This window comes from Apteryx rowi, unplaced genomic scaffold, assembly GCF_003343035.1.
Source record: "Apteryx rowi isolate R43461 unplaced genomic scaffold, aptRow1 scaffold_377, whole genome shotgun sequence".
NCBI classification, from domain to species: Eukaryota; Metazoa; Chordata; class Aves; order Apterygiformes; family Apterygidae; genus Apteryx; species Apteryx rowi.
Window position 1 is genome coordinate 443,375 of NW_020450274.1, and position 22,428 is coordinate 465,802.

Consider the following 22,428-nt stretch of genomic DNA (forward strand, 5'->3'; position numbering starts at 1 on the left):
AGTATTACAAAGACTGGGAAGAAAGAAGCGTCTTCAAGAGCTGATGAAAACCAGGAAAACTCTCTGGCCCGCATTAAAGACAAGGAAGAGCTCCTCTGATGCAGAGGGTCTGACAGAGCGCACTTGATGTCAACTCTTACAAATACAATAACCACATTTACAACACATATCAGCACAATCAGAGCAATTACCTGCTGAAGGCTTTGACTGTCACAAGTGCAAAAATGCCCTGAAACCAGTTGTTTAATTTAATGCATCACTGTCCCCCCCCCTTTTTTAAGTAAGTGTCAAGTCTTACGAGTAATTCAGATATCATTTAAATAAAGTTTTATATTCACTGAAAAACACTGCTTATATAAGTTCTCTCTTTAGTTCTTAGCTCTGGAATACATTTGCGTTTGTACATGCATGTACAAAGCATGAGAGACTCTTCTTCCCTCTCTCCCCTTTCTTATGGATAGACAGGTGTCTGCAAAATTTCCAACTCTTTCCTGTCAATGGCCTTCCTCTCCTCTAGTTATTGTTGTTTCAGTTATTTAACACTAAGAGATAACAAAGAAGAGGTTTTAGCATTATCGATCTGAATCAGGAAAGTCTTCTGCAAGCGAAAAGAATGCTCTCCATCTAAACAGGTGAATCTAATGGTTAGCTGGGAAAAGAAAACTGCTGAAGTTGATCTTGTAAAGTCTTGCTATGTTTCTGCAGCATTAAGAACTTAAAGCTCTGCAGAGTTCTCTGCTCCTGGCTTGCAATGCAAATGGTAGGAACACACACGGAGTACAGGAGCTCCAGTTAAGAATAGCATCATCTTAAACAACTGCAACATAACTCCAAAACCTTTTTCAGGACTTTTCACTCTCAAAATGAAAGACAAGCAGTCCTCTCAAGTCTTTGTTTCATTAGGAGCCCAGAGCTAAGGCTATCTAGCATAGCAATTATGGGCGAGAAGAAGTGATTTTAGTATCACCTCCGGCAGCCAGCATGGCAAGAAGAGAACAAAGTCACCTGGGTGGAAGAGACCTACTAACCAGTAGTGGCCATCCTTTTGGATGGAGCTGGCCACCTATCCCCTTCTAGAGGCATTCAAGAACTATTTGTTCCAACTCTTTCCCCACTGTGTGACCAGACCTGTTACGTATTTAGTCATGTCCTATTAGATGAGGACATGCACTTGCCACACGAGCAACAGGCTGCAGGACTCTGGGTAAGCCGTCATTAGGAAGCAGGCTGGAATGGCTCTGGTGCACTAGATTCAACCTACCTGCTGTAAGTTAAGCTTCCTTAGACCAAAGCATTTAAGATATATGGAGGATGCCAACTGAATGGTCTCTCAAATGCTGCATAGATTTATTTTTAGTATTAGCAATTTCTTATTCATAGGCTAGAGCAGCTCAAAACCAGCACTCCTAAATTCATGAGTACTAAGGTTTGCTAAAGACTTTTTTGCTGTTAATACTTGGCATGTCTCAAAGGATTTAAATAAAGCACTAGATAACTTACTAGTTTCTGGAGGCTTGCTGGATAATGCTGAGAAAGTGAGGTACATGACGTAGCAGCTGATGACTCCTGACTGCAGCAAACCAGAATGGGGTTGGCCTTTAGTAGAAAGAAGACAAGAGACAATTTTTCTAGACATTTTAACAAACTGAAAGGGAAATTCAAATCTTTTAAAAACAGTACACTAAAATCTTTCAGAAGAGGAGAGCATCCTTTATGTTTTACTTCAAGTAGTTCATAAGCTTTGAGGCAGTTTAGATACATTTTGTCTGGTGAGTAAAGATAAAAGAGTCTGTCCTTTAGTTCTGCTGGCTGTTTTAGAAAGGCATTAAGATTTCCATGTAAGTAAAGAATCACTCTGCTAGCCAAAAGCACCAGCTTTCCAAAAACTACTGACAGGCTGCCATGATAGTTTTATTTGCCTGTAAAATTTGTTTTGGAGCCACTGAAATTACTCCTATTTCCTGGTCCAATAATTGACAGATACTAACAGCACATGTAAAATATCCTGGAAAAGCATGAAATACAGCTGAAAGAGCAAGACTTCTGATTGCTGTCAACTCATTTGCATGCCCAAACTTTACAGATAATAAATCACAAGCAGTTGAAAGTAAATGGTAAGAGCTGAACGGGTTTGATAGCTATTACCTTAACAGTGAGCCCTTTTTTTTTTTTTTTTTTTTAAAAACAGGCTGTCTGATGGCATGCTCAAAACTTCTCACATCTCTAGTTTTAGCAGCTGGGCTGATGACAAGCAATACTACTTCATAGTGTAGATAAGGGGATAGGGACAAGAACGACACCAAATCTAAAGTACCATGTCAGATCTGAGCATTAGATTTTTTGCCCAAAACACAGCACGTCTCAAGGTATGTGAACCGTGGAGGCGCCAGGAAACCTGAGAGGTAAAGAGGTCGGCACACTCACGACTCTGGACGCAGGGCGATATGGCTACCAGCGACACAAAGAGGCACAGGCCACCGTTAACACCGATGAGGATCTTGTTGTATGTGCAGCCCTCGGAGCGCGTGTAGAAGACAGCCATGATGACCAGGGCTGCCACAGCAATGGAGTACAAGACGAGAGTGACCAGAGCCAGCAAACCATTCCAGAGCTGTTTGTGATTTGCGCCTGCAGTCCTGGGGAGACAAAGACAAGTACCTTATCTTTTTCTCCCCTCCCCTTACAGATTAAAAAATAAAAATAAAAACAGTGCACTCGTCGCTTGAATAGTCTGTATTATCAAGCACAACGAGAGTGCATGTATCACTATACCAACACAGTCCCTTGCAAGGTTCCTCTTGTGAAACTGAGGGAAGCATTCCTTAGCATTAGTGTCTATCGTATATATTACCAAGCCCAGCTATTTCCATAATTACAGCCTAACCTGATTCTGAGAACTCCCAACCACTCCGATTAGCCTGTCAGACTCGCTGGCAGCTCAGTGCATCGCAGCTCAACACAACAGGGATTTTCTCAGCAGGACCTTGGAGTGCCCCAGGCTCAGCCTGTTAGTGATATTTTTCACACAAGCACTGGAAAGCCCTTGTTCAGTACTGCCTCTCTTCTTCCTCCGTGTGCTACCTTGACAGTTTTACTACCCATGCACTCAAAAAGCCTCCTCTTTATTTGGCTCTATCCTGCTAGCTTTCCCGAGCTAGTGTTGCCTGTCTTGTTTTCTCTCTTCACCCTCCTTCCCAAATACCCCTTGCAAAGATCAGTGTTTTTTCTTATTTCACCTACTAAGAAAGACCGTTCAGGCATAAAGGGGTTTTTGGGCGTGTGGAGGGTTTGCTTTTGTTGTAGTAACATGACATTAGAAAAGAGTATCTAATGGAGATGGTGCCAAAGTTAAATGCTGCTGCTGGAAATCTCTCACCCACAGAAAAGCAGCTGGAGCAATTAGCAGTAAAAATAGCTGTGGTGTAAGGAGCTCTCATCTCCTCCTCCATGAACATGTATCTTACAAAGTCCAAGCATTTGCTAAAACCTTTCTTAGTCAGTGCACTAACTGGAATAAGAGAGGGTAGCAAAGGTTGTAGAGGAACAGACTAAAAGAAACAGGAGAAAGGAAAGGGGGAAGAGAGGGAAGCATAAGTTCATGCATATATGTGGAAGAACAATTTAAATATTTTAATGCATGATGAGAGGCTAAGAGCTAAGAAGGTAATATCAAATGTATTCACACCAGAAATTAAATCAGTGCCAAAACACTGTATAAGTGGGTTGATAACAGAATCTTGCATAGTTAGATGAAAGCAGAAAAAGGAGCAGCTTTCATGTTAAAAAAAAAAAAATCATTTAATGTGTATTAAGCTCAAACCAAAAAACAGGATTTACCAGTTTATATCACTGTGCACAGTCTCACTGCTTTGTTTTGCAATCTGGCTTTATTCTCTTGCACAATTCTGTGTCTTAGCAGGTGTGTTTTCATGCAGAGCTGAAGCAACTTAAAATGAGAGGTCTTTGCATCCCTTTGCACACCACTACTTACTGGAAGCAGAACAATTCAGGGTAAGAATGAAGCAGCAGAGGGTAGAAATGAATAAGGAAGAAACATTTCCACTGGGGAAGGAGGAAAGTGGGTGAAGCAAAGATGCATGGCTCTAAATACTGATATCAAAGTGTCTTCTCAGAAATTGCATCCACACTATTTTTGAATGCTTTGTTGCAAGAGATGTGCTGTTCAGGATTTCTCCAGAATATTATGCAAATAGCTACTTGCCCAACACATACCAGTTTTTATTCCACTTGTGTGCAAACTCAACAAGCAGGATGAGCTGAATGGCAATGAAAAGGAAACCTCCCGTTGCTCCCACGTAACGCCATGCTGCAAGGCAGACAAGCAGAAAATAGGTCAAATGCCAGTTGCTCTCCCCTTGAGATAAAATGGAATTATTGTCCATGCGATGATGCCATTGCACAGTTTGAATATCTCAACCCCACAGATTTAGCAGGAGATGAGATATTTCAGCTGAAAGGCCAGCTCAGCTAATCCAAGAATAGTTGCCTGATGAATTCAGCTTGCAACCTGCTACACCTTCAAAATAAGCCTTTTAGGACACATATTGAGATGCCCTAACCTAAAGAATTTTTGTGGAGACAAAGTTGCTATATTCAGACATAAAATACTGAAACCTTTATTTGTGATGTGGGGAGGAAAAAAAAAAAAAGCCCTGAAGGCATTTCACAGAAGTCTAAACCCTAAAATTGCAAGGTACTGAAACCCAGCACTAAAAATGGCAATTTCTTCCCCTCCAGATTCTAGCACCACGGAAAAATAAAGGTGGGGCTCGCTCATTTATTTACACATGCTCTGTCCTGAGCCGATCCCAGAGAGAACACTTGGTATTCACCGAGTTTTAGTGTAAGTAAACTGAGTTTTGGTTTTAAGACAGACAGGGTATTTGACTACTTAACTATTGACCTACATGTATTTGGAGAGCTGTTTGGTGCTTTGGACAACAAACACCTCATGCACAACTTCAGAAGTCTCTGAGTAAATATAGATACCTATTGAAATGTTTAGCTGCATATACAGTTTGTATCACTGTGTAGTATGCAACCTGTAAGTGACTCTAGGTATTCAGCAAATTTCAGTGAAGAAGCCTGACTGAGGAAGTGCACTAGCAAAGTCCAGCCATATCCTAACATTGTATTTTCCTTTTGAAAAAAGCTTGTGGAAGCAAAGTGGAATAAGAGAACAGTCAGCATATTATGCTTAGCAGAAGATGTAGAGATTTTTTTTGACTGCACCATAAGTTCATTGTTTGACTGAAAGCAGGCAAAAATGACATTTTTCTTGTTTTGCAAAATCTATTGTATTCATTGAATGAGCATGCTGCTCTTAAAAAAAAAAAAAAAAAAAAAAAAAGAGAGGCAGGGAACAGGATGTGCATGTGTGTTTGGGAGAGGCACAATAGGAACCAGCAGACCACTAATGGAGTGAGTAATTAAACAGCCAGGTTCTCTGTAAGCATCTCACACAGCCACAGGCAGGATACTTCAGGATGTTTTACAAAGCCATGGTAGATAAGGTTAACATCACTAGTGTGGATTTAACACTAGAGCCCATGCAAGCCTAGTATGGGCACAAAATATCCCTCCCTCCATGATTAACAAACTGCTGAGTGTGAGAATCATGGCAGGGGGAATTTTTTATTTTTAGAAAAAATAGGCAAACAGAGAGGAGAATGCTCCCAGAATGTTCTTTGGTAGGGAGAAAAAAAAAAAGACACTGGAAGTTTCTTGGCAGGAGGGAAAAAAAAAGGGAAAATAAAACCCTGCAACCCTCTGTGAATCTTACATTCAGGGGCTTCCTGGAGGACAGCCAAGCAGCACGTACAGAACACTGCTTTACAGAGAAAAGTCAAGAACTAACTTGGGGAAGGAAAATTGTTTCTCAGCTACAGTCTACCTAGTGTGAAGATACAGAGAACAGCAGTTCTCTGACCAGCCCCAAAAGCTCCATTCCCTCCTTCCCTAGGCACCTAGATTCTTGACCATTTTTTGCCATGCAAAGGGTTGCTTGGGAAGATGAGAGGGAATCTCTGTTACCTGCGAGTGCAATGCGTTAAACCATTACATCTTTCTAATCCAACCAGTGAGCAGACATTAAGGACAAGAACATACGGCCAACTCATAACTTAGTGGGAAAAAGGAATAGGGATAAGCAGCCCTTCACTTCACCTCATGTTACTCCCTCCTCTTCCACTTTTTAAATACCCTGAGCAGTTTTAAAAGAGGGGATGGGTGTCAAAAACGTACAGGTCCAGCAGGTTTTTGTAGAAGCAGGCAGCTGACGACCCGAACCGTGGCCTGCCCTGGCTGAGGGAGCCCCAAGGAGCAGCGGAGCTATCAGCCATCAGGAAAACCCACGCAGAAGAAACAGGCTCCAAGCCAGGCTCCATTAGTTTTCCTACTCACAGAGGAGTCGAAAGCAACTAAGGCAAAAATTTAACAGGCTGTATAAAAGCAGGGAGCTCTGGTGGTGCAGCAGGTTTTTCTCCCCACCTTGGCCGTAGCAGTGAATAAAGAGTCCCAGAAGCCTCCTGAGGAGTGTGGAGCTGAGGTAAAACGGCAGGAGCCTTGCAGCAGAAGAGATTACGGAAACTAGCATCCTCCAAAACAAATTCTGACATTTCCTATTTACAACAGGAAACCTCAGCCCAAAGGTCCGCAAGACAACAGGGCTCTCCTCGCTCAGGGAAGCTGCAGCGGCGACCCTGACCACACGGTCCCTTCCCTCTGCTGCGCTACACAGGCAGCACAGCTGGAATTGCCTCAGGCGGCGTCTTCCCTGCAGAGGCAGCTTCGCTGCTGGATTACAGATCCTTTCACCTGCCCACAACCGACTCATGTTGGTATCATCAGGATTTTTGCCCCTAACCCCCAAGAGGCCTGTGCGAAGTCTCCTCCAGAGCTGATATTTAATATCAGCCCACTTAAGAGAACACCGTCAGAGCGGCTGGCCCGCATCACTGGAGCTGACTGGGGCCAGCCTGTCTTCCGAAACTGGAAATGCTTCAGGCACAGGATTCTCAACGGTGGGTTTACAACACTCCACAAGAAGTCTAATTTCACGTCGTTAGATTTATGCTACCTGCTCGGAAGCTAACTGAGCCCCAAGTTCTTTTGTGTCTCTGCAGCTTGGAGGACAGGCAGCGCGGGTGCCCTGCCGGTCCCCGTGCCCCCCTGGAGCACAGCACGCTTCGTCACTGCACAGCACAGCCCCCAGCAGCTGCACCGTGACAGGGCTGGCCCGGCAAGCCAGACGCATGCGGGCCTCCGCGTTCAGCAGCCAAGGCCTTCTGCATCATTACAGCTCTCTGCTTCTTAAAGAATTTGAGAGACAGCCCAGCACAGTATTTTACTCATCCATTTGGCCTCCTCTTGGTCACAAAAAAACTGGCTTTTTTTACAGAAATACAGCAACGCTTATGCTGTTCAGACCTTTAGGATCTATAAGCACTCACAAAGCAGTACAGAGAAGCACACCATAACAAAATAAGAAGGTTGTACCGTTGAGAAAAGTGTCCTGATCAGGAATGAAGAAGGCTCCTGAGCACATTGCTGCCAGAAGTATAAGCTTAATAAACCAGAATCTGAATGAGGAAAAAAAAAAAAAAGAGAAAAATCATTTGGTTATAATAGCAATTAACAACTCAAGTACCATAAGAAATCTCTATGTAAGCCCAGCTGTTAAGTAAGGGAGAATCAAGCTGTGTTGGCTGATTGTCATTTAAGTTCATTTGTACTTGACTGCATTACATCTGACAGTATGACAGTATCTGACAGTAAAATCAACTCCTCTTTTCTTCCCCCAACCTACTACTATACCCAACTGGAAAACAGGCAAAACCAATCTAGAAAGAGGCATGGAAATTCATCAAGCAAACAAATCCTTACCCATTATGAATGTACGCTCGGCAGCTCTTGCTGTTGTTTATTTTGATAGTGAACAAGAAGGAGAGAAAGAAGAAACAGGCCATTCCAAAACAGACTTTGTACACGGCGGAGTACCCCACCAGCTTCTCGCACATCTCTCCCGCCTGAATGCCCTGGCACAGCTGCTCGTAGAAAGGGATCTGAAAAGCACAGCAAGTTACAAGCCATTAGAGCACACACAGGGCTCCCGTAACCAAGCCTACATAAGCCTTTGCACCACCGATTCATCACTGGCTTCATTTAACACTGACACCTTTCACTGTCACTACCCCTCAGTCCAGATTTAATGGTTCAAGGGACACAACACTATGTAAAACACAAGTGCCTGGAGTTTTCCAGAGCCTCAGCTGCCAACTCCTTTCACATGCTCTGGGGTACAAGCCCCCCTACCTTTCCTTCGGCTCCGCTGGTGTAAGCCACCCCTGCCCGTTACTGCCCTTACTGCACCCCGGGAACCGGCTCCTTCCTCACGTGCTTCACAACAAAACGCTTTGATCTTGCCAACCATCCTGTTTCCACAGAGCCGTGCTGGCAGCTTTATCAGCACCAGGGGCCGGGGAAGGGGGTGCAGGGCGGGAAGCTCTGGCTCCTGTTGCCATCAACAAAAACGTACACTGAAGCACACCCAAACAGCACAGCAGCAGCAATTCGCCTCCCCTCCATCACAACTTCGGAAAGGGCGTTGGGCCAGTTGCCCTGATTTTTTTAAATTAGCAGAGAGGTAGGAAAATTCCACCTTTTCCTTGATTCATTAAATATTTGCCTTTGAGGCCTTGCCCTTGGTGTAAGAGGAAAGCAAACAGCTGCACATTTTGGCCTCAGTTTCACCACATGGACGTGACACTGAACATTCAAAAAGCAGGTTTCTGTGCCCAGGATCCCCTCATGTGCGGCGTCCTTGTGTTGGTCGAGCCCCCCCTTCCTGCACAGTCAGGGAGCTGTTCAGCTGCTCAGAAATAGAAGCATTTCATTAGAAAGCCACCGGTCATTTCAATGAAATAAAGGCCTCTCTGTATGCTAAAACACCTCAGCTGAAGCTGGTGAGACTAGCAGAGCAACACATCAAAACCTTTAATATTCATCATGGTTACCTGCACAGGTAACCAAAGGAGACAGAAGACAGTGCATGCCAGGACAAAACACTGTACAAGTAAATGGTTCAGGGAGATGGAATCAAGATTTCAGAAAGCATTCAGCCAGGGCAGATTTCACATATGAAAAAAATACAAAGATTGTGGGCAACACCATCTATGAATATTTACAAGAAAGAAGGAAAAAAAATACCAGCCTTCATTTCTTTCAGCAGACAGGTAAATCCATAAAAACAGGAACGGGAAAGCACAAGCAGGACTGCAGAGCAAGTGGCGAGACAGAGCTCCCCGCTGGGTGGAAAGCCATCCACGATGCAGGAAGCAAGGAATAAACAAGTAAACTGCGGGCTCCCAGCTGCAAGGCTCAAGACAGCATGCTTCCTTTAGCATAATACACACACTTCCCATTGATGGCTAACAACCAAAGCCAGTCAGAAGTCCAACGACCTTTTCAGCAGTTACCCCCACAGAGTAAGTATTTTAGCAGCTTGTGACAACACAGAGCTAAAATGTTTGCTTGCTAAGTGTACAGAAACAGAGAAAAACTGAACTATGATAGGGGGCTGGTCCTAGGTGGGCTAGAACCAGATGGGAAGATAAAAAGCAGAAGGTTTCAATGCAGCTGTGTCATATTAGAAAAATGATTCAAGTTGTGCCATGCTGAGATACTCTTCTAGAAGTAACTCAAGGATTAGTAGCACTGCTTAAGCTGCACAGTAAGTGAGTGGGTCTGACTAACTTGCATCCAAGAATTTTTAGAGAGCTCCTGAGAAACCGTCTGGACCATTGGCAATGCCTTTCCTCAGACTTGAAACACAAGGGAGATGTCAGACTGTGCAAACATACCAGCAATCAGAAAGAGTAAATGGATTGACTGGAAAAAATGAAAAAAAATTATCAATGCCCCAGAAATGCCAGTGAGAGCAACTGGGCGATTAGTTTATTAATTCTTTTCAATTCTTTGCTCATAATTGCCATCAATCAACACAGATTTAAAAGGCACGTCATATTGAACTAAACAACATTTCTGAGAAGATCAGATGTTTGTTTGTAAGCAGATGGATTTCTGTAAGACCTGAACTTGGTACCAAACAGCATTTTGATTATGGGACTTAAAGAAGAAAACAAAAAATATCATGGAACTTGATTAATCAACTAGCTAATTAAAAACAGATCTCCAGGTAGCTGTAAATGGTAAACTGTAACTTCTTTAGTTGTGTAGGTTTCTGAGATCTTGAAGGGATTTTTTGACCCTTTATACTTTTTTCCATTTTGTAGTAATTTCCTTACAGATTAGGCTGACAGAAAATAGATCGGTTCACAAGAACAATAGCTGTTTGTGCCTACACAAACAAAGAGCTCAGCCATCATGTAGCACGCACAACCCTTACGTACTCATAAATGATGGCCATGTGGTTCTGTGGGATTGAACGCCCCTTTTGGAGACCAGTGATCCTGAAGTAACGAAACAAGAAGAAAAGCAAGCCCTTGGGGGCCCTGGCAGATAATAAACGTGAGCACAAGGCCGGGCACAAAGGGCTGCTGTAAGGAAAAGGTCATGCTTTAACCGGAGGGTCATCTGCTGCTGGAAACGATTTATCAAGGCTTATGTGGGCTCTCAATCACTGCAAGTCAAAAAAGACAAAAGTGACTTTTCAAAACTCTACGTTCTGGTTTGGAGAGGTAATTTGGGACAGGCTGTAAGGCTGCGCACCCTCCCAGCCCGAGAGGAAACGCTTTGCCTGGCTGCTTCAGCTGGGAGGAAGGAGCACTGGGGCCCTGCAGAAAGCGGCCGAAAGCCTCCGTCGCTGCCACAGACGAGCCCCGCAGGCCGAGTCCGGCATGCTGCCCCGCGCCAGCCCTCGCCGTGCTCGGCCACCCCCGTGCAGCCGTCGGGCCAGCCCCAACTGCGCCGGCCGCCTCGCAGCCTGCCCAGCACAGGGGCTGCTACGCTCTCCCTCTGCTGGGGCCTTCTGCCCACTCATAAACTCATGGATTAGTTACTTCGGCAAGCTCGATACAGTGAAATATTTACCTTTATGTTTTTAAAAGCAACATAATCTAAATTCTTTGGCCTCCGAGCTGGAGACAAAGCAGTCTTACCCAGGAACTGTGTCTGTTTGCAGGACATTAACGCCTCTGCAGCTGTGTTAGCAACGGCGTTATCAGGGCAAATCAGCAATCTCCCAAGCGCAAAGCCCTTCGTTGCAATGGCTGGGTCCACACGAGCAGGTACAGACTGTCCTGAACTTGCTTTGCCCTCACTGCTCGCACTGGCACCCCAAATAACGGCGCACGGCTCCGAGCCAACACGGCCACGCGGCTCCGGGACGCCAGTCACCGCCGAGCTCGGGGCCGCCGGCACCCTCCCCTGCGAGCGCAGGGCTGCGAGAAACGGCATCGCGGAGAACAGCAGGGGAGAAACGTGTCAGAACAGGACCAAAGCGTCAAACAAACCAGACTGCTTTAATCTGGATGTCCTCATCAAACAGAGGGAGAACGTGGCAAATGAAATTTGTGATAGAAAAGGATGGGGAAAGCATAAAAGAAAATGTGTACGCGGGTGCAGGGACAAAGAGGAAGAACAGGTAAAACCACCTGCCTTGAATAGCTAAGAAAGGGAATAGAAAGACAAAAGCTCATCTGATCAAAACACACACCATTTTGCATATGTAGCTGAATTCTTACCAGAAACAGGCAATGGGCAGCTTCATTAAAAAAAAAAAAAAAAAATTCTGGCAAATTTGTGTTTTAAACACACTGTAATGCAGTTAAGGATCAAGACCTAAACCTGGCTGCAGAAAAAAGTCTGAAAGCATGCTCTACCTGAACACATAACCCTCTAAAACGGAAATGCTTTGACACAAGTGGACTGGTTTCACTGGGGTTTATTCTCCTGAATACCTCTTTCTGATTTTCTTTCACTGTTTAGTTGAGACATTGATACTTTCAGGATAAAACCACTAGTTTTGAAACACCTTTTATTAAAAAAAAAAAATCAAAACACTATTTTGACAGACCAAAACAATTCTCTTTTCCCCCTCTTTTTCCCCCAATTATCCTTTCAAAGCCTGTGAAACACAAGGTTTCTGTTCAACAGAATGTTTGAGGATAAAGCAATACCTGTTCTTCAATGAACTAGCATAACTGGAAATACATATGGACCTAGGCATAGAAGTCCTTCTTCAGGTTGGGTCCTGCTTTGTTTCCTTGTCTTGACTGATGTTGTATCCCATCTTTTTCCTTGAGACACAACCTTGCTCTTCTGAAATCTATTCCACCCACTAATACTCAGACCTTTCTCCCGGTCAAAATCATCCTTTCCCTTACTATCCCTCCACTGCTTCTTGCTTCTCCCCCAGACATTAAACACAAATACCTTCACTTCTTTCAATATTTTTCATAACTTAACCCTCCAGACCTCTCTCCCATGGTGTCCTATATACACAGGAGCAGCTCAGGGGAGAGGGAAGAAGACTGAAAAGAACATAGAAAAACCTCTCCAAAAAGACAGTGTCCTTTCTTTCTTCAATTTTTAAGGCTCACCACACAGTACCAGGCCCTCAAAATGCTGCCAGCTAGATTAGGAACCAAGGTTTTGATACCGTAACCAAATACGTTATAGGTACTGTGCCCTCCCATTGACGCAAGGTTTCATCTCCCTGCCAAGTTTGGTGAGGACGTGGAATTGCTTAGATTGGGGCCCTCGCTCTGGACTGGCACCTGCAAAGGAACTGAAAAACTGTCCCAGACTTGTGGGACAGTTGGTGGCYGAATACTGCAAAACTTCTTTAAAAGTCTCTCTTTAAGCTGTCCAAAAGAGATGTATACTTGCTATGGCTTACTCCCAAAATAATCTCAAAAGTCTAATGCTACAATAAATACTTTTAGAACTACTTCAGACTTGGGAATTTATAGCCAATCAACGAAACAAAGAAACTCATTTGCAAGGGTTAGATTCCTTTCACATAACATTAGGATGATTATTTGATCTCTACACTGGTAAAGGAGACTGGTAAAGGTTCTACGCCAAGACTCTGGCTCAGTAAAGGACTGCATTAAAATATTTGTTTTTCAATTTTTAGCGTTAATTTTAATATTTAAAAAATTCTAATTAAAATTAATTAAAACTGTCCCTTCTCAACAAAGAGAGGGTGAGGCCCTAGAAGCATCATGCAAAGCTTTTGCTTACAGTCTGGTTTCAGGAGCTAGGAGCACTCCACGATTTGGCCCAAAGCAATGGAATCAATAAGTGCCCAGCACTTTCAAAACACATTTCATCATTAACCAGTCTCAGCTTCCCGATCTGGATAGATACTTTGAAGGTGCGCTCTACTACAACTGGGCTCAATTAGCTTCAGGAGTCTTTGAACTTTAAACAGCCCAGAACATAATTATTAAATTAGAGAGCAGATAAAGAAAGCCTACTTTCAGATGCTCCATTTCCCATTCAAAGCCATCAAATGCTCTAAATTAAGAGGGCAATTTTCCTTCCACTTCACACTAACAGCTACTCTTTGTGCCATTTCTTCCTACGGCTGAGCTTTCAACAATAAGAACTGGAAAAGAAATTCGGCAATACTGAAAAGCATGTTGTTGAAGGCTACTTAATGACTTTGAAACACTCTTCTGTTTGGATAAAACATATTCTTTTTTGTTAGGGATACAAACTGCATTAAAACCCTACTACCGGTGGAAAATGACTGTATGAAATTTGGATACGAGCATGTAATTTGTCTTCCACACACTTCAGTTCCTTGGATTGTTCACTTTATTGCCAGTCGAAGCATCTAGTAAGTCAAAGTAATTCCTGGCAAGCAGTTTCAGCATGCACAGGTTAAGAAGTTTTAAAGTCACAGGTGACGGATAAACATCATGTCTGTTTGGGCATTCTTACAGGGCTACCATCAACTTCTGATGACTAGCAGCCATCAGGAAAGGTCACCGAGAGTGGAGCACAGAAACCCTCAAGCTAGCCCTGACATGAGCCAGTCAGCTCATCTGTGTTGCATCCACAGGGTGAATTCAGCTGGACCCGGAGGGAAGGGCTTCACAGATAACAGAGACAAGCACGTAGGGTAAACAGAGACTCGATGGGACCAGCAACTGGTTAAACCAGGAAGCAGTCTCAACTGTGATCCTGCTGGCGCTCCCTCTGCGGGGAATAACACCGAACAACGAGATGCCTGCAGCGACTGAGGCCTTCTGAACCTCCAGGGCAAGCTGGGTCACAATCACACAGCAGGCCTCATGCCACATTTGATGCAGAAACTAAGTTTCAGTCCTACACTACTTAACTTTTAAAAGTTAAATCCAACCATTTTTCCCTCTCCTTAAAAACAGACATTTTTTCCTGTAGTTTGCAGAGGGTGAGAGAGAATTTGTACTACTGAGACTGACTTGGGTGGCTTAAAAAAACAAACCAAAAGACATGGAACAACAGCTCTAGTGTGTGGCCTCAGATAGGCTGGTGAACATTTAGCTCAGGAAAGCTATACTAAGACTCTGAAAGAAATTTGATTTTAAAGTCTAGTTTTAGCCACAGCTCCCTTCATTCTTTTGAAGCTTTTTAATTAAAAAGACAATTAGATCTGAACTGCATCTGCTGTGGTTAGAGGCCATGGGAATATGATGATTCACACACACTTAAGAAACCCTTTGTAAAGGATTCAGCATTGTGCATTGTGGTAGTCTGTCACATAACACCAAGAACACAGAATTAAAACTATGCAGCACTTGAAGAGTTAATCTTTTTAACTTGATTTTTTCTGCTACTAAACTAGTTACCAGAGACAAATGCAACGTTAGAGTGAACTTGTGAGGAATCCCATGCCAGAGATGCCTTTGCTAGCTAGGATTAGGCTGTTCCTTCCTTTTCCTCTGCTATTACTTTCTGTGTTCTGTCTGACAGAGCCCAAAGGACAAAACATCTCCTTTAAAACCCACACTGAGGTTCCTGACAAGTTTCTCATCTGAAAAGGTTTACCAAAAAAAAAAAAATTCTTCTACTGTAGCATATCCTGTAACAGACTCTAGTGAAACCACCTGCCCAGCCAATGTGGGCTGGGTTTATTGCAATGGGTTTCTACGCAACAAAAGAGGAAGAAGGCCACTAGTCCTATGATCCTTGACTCTTCCTGTTGTGAAATACACTTGAAGGGTGAGCAATTGACAGGAGGAGGCAGAACACAGAAACTTGTCCCCTCTGGGTTTCAAAGTGATGGGGTGGAGGGAATCGACTACCTCTTGATCATGCAGAACAGTCCCCAGAGGAAACACTGGAGGGATTGACCATGTACATGAAGAGACCTAGAAAGAGCCCCATTCCTCTTCGGGAGTAATAGTGGATTTGTCTCTCTTACTTACGTGCACTTTCATTTCGTTAGCTACTGTTGTTGACATCATGATGCAACAGATGATAGTTACCAGGATGAAGTAAAGCGCGTACATGAAGCGGGTACTTGTTGACTGCTTTATCTTGGGGCAGCATTTGCAGCACAAGGAACAAGCAGCAGTACCACAGCAGCAGGCCAGCTGGAAAGCAAGACAAAAATACATGTCATTCCATCATCACTGCTAGCTTTCTATTGCCTAAGTCAGACAGGAAAGCTGGGAGACTTCCTATGAAACTCCAGGATTTCTTAAGTCATCTCCTCCCATCTGATCAGTATTGAAGTGCAAACAAATTGTCTTGTTCATCAAAAGTCGCCAGGTTTAAACATATCAATTTCTAGTTTTCCCACACACTAAGAATGAAGGCGAGTATGAACTGCTCCTGATTTCTTAATCCTATTTTCTGATATCTCTATGCAGTTTATGGTCCTGGTATGTTTTGCCCAACAGAACAGTGAACAAACTCGCTTTCCTGTAATATACTCTCCCGCCTCCACGGTGAATAAACAAATCTGTGCAAGAAGGACACAGACTGCAGATGTTTGCTTTTAGCATAGGGACAAAATGACTTTGTTTCTGAAACAAGCTGGAGAGGGGTTTTGCTTCACAACAAGCTGTATAGACACATTTTCAATTCATCAAAGTCATACTGTACTTTTCAAGGTGCGGTACGTACATACAGGAGCACACTTCTTTTTGCCACAAACTTTCTGTGCTACTAAAGACTGAGCAAATTAAAGGTGGGAAGCTGCTTAAGCCACACTTTGGGATAGTTGTGCTCAAGGCTGCATAACAAACAACCACAACAAAAACACTGATAGTCCTAAATCTTGGGCAGTAGAGGAAGAACATGGAAATATATTTTCGTTCTAGCTTACTGCAAACAAAGCAAGAGAGAGATGAATGTGAAGATCAAATATATATGTGTGTGTGTGTATATGTATACACACACACACACACACATATATATAAAATATACAAAAAGAAGCTTGTGTACACACATACAAGCCCCTCATGTAAAGCAGCAGTGTCCCTGGCCAGGCCCTTCCTTGCAAAAGGAGCCACACGAAGCTGCCTCTGCTGAGCAAGCAGTGGTGACCAGAGGAGACAGCTGAGCACGTGTACTGGTGGGATGCCACCTTCCGCAGCCCTAGCGCCGCTCATCACCGCTCCCCTCCGCAGGGGCCACCTGTGGCCAGTGCCTGGCACAGCAGCGGGACGCTGCCGGGGCCGGGGCACACGGTGTGCCAAGAGCCGCTGAGGCCGCTTTGCCCCGTGTTTCCTCAGCCCTGCGAGGCGACGCAGGGACAGAACCGCAGCTCTGCCCAGATGTTCAGGAAACCCCGCTGCTGCCCAGCAAGTAGCTGTACACGACGGCTGGCATTTCTTAGCCCTTGCCACGGGTTTCAAAATGCACTTGTTTTTTCACCGAGGGATACGTTCTAATCAGCAAAAGCCACATTTAAGCTGCCTTGACAAACTTCACTTGCTTGTATGCATCTTTAGACACTAAACCATCTCATACTATTTTCCTCCTAAGACACTTCCTCTTTCAATATTGAAGACTGTCCAGCCTGGAGAAAAAGGCAACGGTTTGATGAGTTTGTTTGCAGACATGCGTATCTGATACAACTCCACAGACTCTCACATATACACTGGTTGGTCAAAGAGCCCTAAATGATTTTGAAGAATTGTCTTGGAAGGACTTGCAGCTTATTATTTCCTTGCAGTTATTATCAGTTGCAACACCCAAGCCCAGGCTTCCTGCCTTCAGCCCCACACAACGGGTATATCGAATGAAGCGAGGTCTCATCTACTGATGGCTGCTCAGCTTTTACAACAAATAAAATGGGGACGGTCCAACTCAACTCCTGCTCTACAGCGCTCTCAACTCACCACCGAATCTCACACCAGAGGAGAGACCAGCCTCAAAGCAAGCAACTGCTAAAACTGCTGCTGCAAACAAAAAAAACCCCAAATGCACAAAGTTCAAATTGTGGTGAATAAACAGAAAGGGCTCACATTGGCACTAAGTTAGAATAAAAAGCACTATGTGCCTAAACACATCATGCAAGTGTACTTCTGAAACAGAAGGCGATGGGGCTGAATGGATATTTTAATTTTGATATGTACTGAAATTAAGTTAATGTTTACAGCATCAACTACTAGACAAAGAAATAATGAAGCTATGGCAAGTTACTGATTCAGCAAACAAATGGAATAGTAGTATTTCAAACCAAAAATGTATCAGATAAGTATAAGCCATCCACTTAAGAATTATGTAAAAAAAAGAAAAGACAAGTACTAGAGCTCTTTTCAATCTGTATCAACTTGAAGGTTCAAACTATCCAGGTTGAACTTCAAGTGCTGGCTATATTCACCATAAGGTTAAAAACTGTCATAAAGAATTAAAAAGGTATGCAGCTTTGGCATTTGTAAGAGTGAGAGGGGAACAACATTTTCCTAAGCCAGGTGCCACACAGCTCTGCCAGTGAAACCTCATTCATGTCCAACAATGTGTCTGCTATTCCAGTCCTGGGTCTCTGGGGCTGCTATTTAAAGCAACAAATACTTAAATAGAACATAACTCATTTATACTTTGTACCACATTATTTACAGAGACTTTAATGATAGCTTCTAATAGCTGCCATGTAAGTTGCAAGTTGGCAGTATTTGTGAAAAATACCAGTGCAACCACCTTATTTCATAGGCACTCCTTTAAGCATTCTGAATAGCCATGGAAACTCTAGAAAGTTGGTTAGGTTATTGTGCCGCAGCCTCAAGCCTCTCTCTCTTAAAAAAAAAAAAAAATTTTTTTTTTTTTTAAAAACTCTGGCTATGAGCAGCAACATTCCAGAGTGGACCACAGTGAAATGGGTGTTATCCAAACGTAAATGAAAACAGTCTCTGTGTCAAGAAGTAAGATGCTGGCAGCACATTACTGGCCTGAGAGGTTTCAAAGACGTTACCTTTGGATGACAGAGCTCAAGTCCACCTCCACAGCAAACTGTTAGAGAGGTTGCCCTTAAAGGGCAACTACACTGTGGAGTCTCTCTAATTCCACATGCCTTACTATGGGCATGGCCCAACTCACCTCACCTCTTTCTTCCCACCACTGTAAGATCAGCTGCCCTGCCCAGGGACTCAGGACCTACAGGTGCAGAAGTGCAAGCCACTGAGAAATCTCTTAACATGTTGAAAAACAGGCTGTGAAGAAGCAAGTAATGTCACAAACCTTTTACATGTTATTTAGCTGATCATTAAACAAGTCTGCAGGGAAAATATAGTTATGGATCACTTCTAATTTCTCTGGAACACTATTTTTTGCCAGACCTAGTCAAAAGCTGAAAACTCACCCCCCAGCACAAATTCTGGGGGAAAAACAAACAATAACTTGCATCCTGTTTCAGAGCAACAAAAGCTCCTCCAGAGGATGAGTCCTGAAGAACAAAACATGCTTCATAGTTTTCAGAACAAAAACCAGAGAACCGAAGATCCAAAACTTCTACAAACAGGCAGGTCTTGAGAATCCTGGTCCGCACCTACAGAGCTGGGAGCCGAGCTCTCCATCCCGAGATGTGATCCCTGGGAGTCCTGGGTTCCCAAGAGCCCAGCACCACCACAACAGAAAGTCAGGCTGCTCTGGCAGAAGTTCGTCACATCTGCAGGAGATTCTGGCTTAAACTCTTTCTGGTCCAAAGAGTCCCACAAGTTAGCAGTAAGCAGGAGTATGCACGGCCATCCCAATTCCCTCTCCAGTCTTACATCTCCTCTTTGTTTGTGGACAAGCATCAGTGTCTGACAATAATTACAAGGACTACATAAATATTTGTGCTTTCCACAAATATTTATAACCAACCTCCCCCATCGTGCTAATCTACCGAGCAGTCAGGCCTTCACAACACAGCCTGGTTATCTGCTCTGCTCACTGCTACCCTTTAGGAGCTCAAAGAGAGTGCAATGCTAGCATATTGGAAATTCTGAAATTGGAGTATCCAATATACTTGCAGAGAGTTCAGTGATTTGAACTGGCTGGATAATGGTTGATCTGACACACTGGCTTCACAGTACTGGCTGTGGAAAGCAGCGGTGGAAACTTTTTTGTTTAAAAAAAAAAAACCTTATTCAATGTACAGTTTCACATCCGTTTCTTTTGGTGGCAGGATTGGCTTAAGAGCCACTGGCTCTCCCCAGCCTTTCTCCTCTGCCAGCCACTTGCTCTTACCCTTGCACCAGCATCTCACTAGCAGTTATAAGAGCTGTTTCTGCTGCTGGGGGTAACCAAATAAAGAAATCAGCTGGGTTAAAAAAAGGGGGGGGGGAAGGAAAATGAACAGTCCTTCTCAGTTACCTGATGATATTTGCTATGCAATGACAGAACTAGTTCTACCATGTGAACCGAGGGGACAGCAAAGGTCAGTCCCACACACTTAGACCCAACCAATTCAGCTCCTCTGGACGGACACGTTGCAACGGTATTTTTCTATTGCTTCATTTGAGAAGAGCGCAGAAGGTCCCTGTCAGACCGGGGGAACGGCCATTTTACACCCACACAGTGAAGACCAGAAACTAGAAACAGTGCAGTACAGACTACACAACAGCCCTAGTCAGGGCTAACCCTTTTTCCAAGTATAGGCAGCCCTGGATATATCTGCACACTCCTGTCCTATTTCAGCCTGGGCACACCTAAGGCTAAAAAAACGTTACGCAGGTTAACAAAACAGGGTAAAAGCAGGTTTAGCACCTTGCGTGTGAGCTGCCCCTTCCCTACAATGAATAGTACATCACCATATACTCAACATCTGCCATGTGTAAGTTTTTGCAAGTCTACAATCCAAGCTGATAAATCAGTGGAACTAGATACAACAGTAATGTTAAGCATGCACATAATTATTTACATACAAGATTGAGCTGTAAAGTGGATATGTCCTGCCTACTGCTTTTATAGAGACAGCGACATTTTAGGAAGGTATTTTCCAGAGACATTTCCAAAAAAAATCTCAAGCGTCATTGAAAATATTTTGTGTAGCCATTAAAAGAAAGTCCATTAAAACAAAGTGTATCTCAGTACAGGAGTTTCAGGATCGCTGGCCAAAATAGCTTATGGTATTTTTAATATACACAAACCATAGGAAAGTATCAAACTTGTCACAGTGAAGCACTCTTCCTTTTGGGAGACTTAAGCAGAAATGGTAAAAATCAAAGTGAAGAATAGCAGATTAAATAAAAAAAGTGCATGCTTACATGAAATGAAGACTTAACAGTGCTTCATCTCTTTCCTTCTAAATTACTGCCCAGACAGTGTAGACAGAAAGATTACATGCCTTCTGGACATTTCATAGAGCAAAGGAATGTGCCTTGCTGAAGCTTCTTTTCATGAGGGCTTAGTTTTTCATAAATTGTTCGACTACTTGACTACCAGCATTAGCCAGGCCATAAGGTTTGCAAATAATAGGGTCAGTGATCTGTTAAAAGCAAAGTTTACCAAAAATGCCCAAACAACTCTCACAGCAACATGAAGCATCAAAGCAGGCTGAGAGAGCAAGGCAGCATGCCCTGCACAGCTAATCTCCGGAAGTGGTTACGCTCCAACACTTGGACCTTTTATTTCAGGAAGAAACATCAAGCAAGCAAATTACCCTGTTAGTGCACTGCTTCACAGAAACGAGAGGTGCCCGGGGCCAGGGGTCCCAAGCGCTAGGATCTGGGATCAGGCTGTTACTGAACCCCCCTGCTCCTATGCGCACAGGCTTTGCAAAAGCTTCTTCAATCACCTGCATGACTGCAGAATGGTTTGCTTGTCCCTACGAAGTAACTAAATTCACTGAAGAAGCTTTATTTTGTCTTTTATCAGTCTTAGCTGTCTTTTCAATACTTCTTTAATATTCAGACCGATCACGTGGCCTAAGCCAAGAGATTTTGTGACTGGCATACCAGTTAATTAACTGGCAACCTATTTTTAGGAGTACACCTCACACTGAGAACTGTGAAAAATTAAAACTGACTTCAGAGAAAAGTCACGCCAGCACAAGCATTGCCTGAACACTCCTTTCCAGTGAGGCTAACGTGCTCTAAGTTGAATTTCTAAAATGAAGGGTATGTGTACGGCACAATGGGGCAAAACTACCATATAGTAGGAAGTAGTTCAAAACCTAAACGAGAAAGTAGCTTCTAGGACAGCTACACTGGGAGTGAAAACACAGGCAAGCTACTGTCAAACTCTGGCAGAGCAGAAATTAAGCCCTTGACTGAACTGCGGATGAGGATCTTTTGTCTTTATGCTCAAACATTACTAAGTGGTGACTCAGCTCAGCATTAGAAAAAACAAAACATGTCACTGAAATTTCTAAATTAAAGAGTGCTCCTCTCCTGATGATTTTGGAAACTTCAAGACAATTCTTTAGTCTGACACTGATCCCAGTATCACAGTGTTTCACATCACCCAGTTCCCAGTAGTACAGCTACTCCCTAAGTTATTGGGCTCAGTACAGTCTGTCTGGATTTGACAGCAGTATGAAATACTCAGTCTGTCCCTCCTAGTGGTTAATTACATTTATCACTAAAAATAGCAAAAAACCAAAAACAAACAAACAAAAAAACCTTTGAAATTTGTCTGCCACAGTTTTCAGGCAGTGGTTCTTGCTGAGGCTTTCTTTGCTACCTTAGAGAGCCTTTTAAATATCTGGTGTTTTCTTCCTGTTCATCAAACAAGGAGCTCAAACTGTTCAGCCCAATTCTCTCATTTGAAGGCTGTAAGACACTTCCTCCAGCAACTTCAGGTTCCTGTCTGCTGTCCTGTCATTTCGTATCTCACAATTTTCGTATCTGCAGGTGGTTCCAGCTAATACTGCAGGCACATCTCTTTGCCTTTCATGGCAAAGAAGCTACTAAGCTAAGAGCAACTGGAAGATGAAAGACAAGCCAGCAATAGCAAAGTCTGACAATTTAAGGCCATCACTTCCATCCAATTAGCAGATTTTCTCCAGTTTAGCTCTGATGC

At 43.5% G+C, this 22,428-nt stretch overlaps 1 protein-coding gene across 1 annotated transcript in view; it reads right to left on the reverse strand.

Annotated features, from left to right (window-relative positions):
- The window catches only part of SERINC5 (serine incorporator 5), a 51,779-nt gene that overhangs the window by 13,045 nt on the left and 16,306 nt on the right, over positions 1-22,428 (reverse strand). The window contains exons 4-9 of the mRNA XM_026073736.1: positions 15,402-15,569; positions 7,906-8,084; positions 7,519-7,601; positions 4,234-4,327; positions 2,425-2,636; positions 1,501-1,596 (exon numbers count right to left, since the gene is read on the reverse strand). Coding sequence (XP_025929521.1) covers positions 1,501-1,596; positions 2,425-2,636; positions 4,234-4,327; positions 7,519-7,601; positions 7,906-8,084; positions 15,402-15,569 — 832 coding nt within the window. The remainder of the gene's footprint in view (positions 1-1,500; positions 1,597-2,424; positions 2,637-4,233; positions 4,328-7,518; positions 7,602-7,905; positions 8,085-15,401; positions 15,570-22,428) is intronic.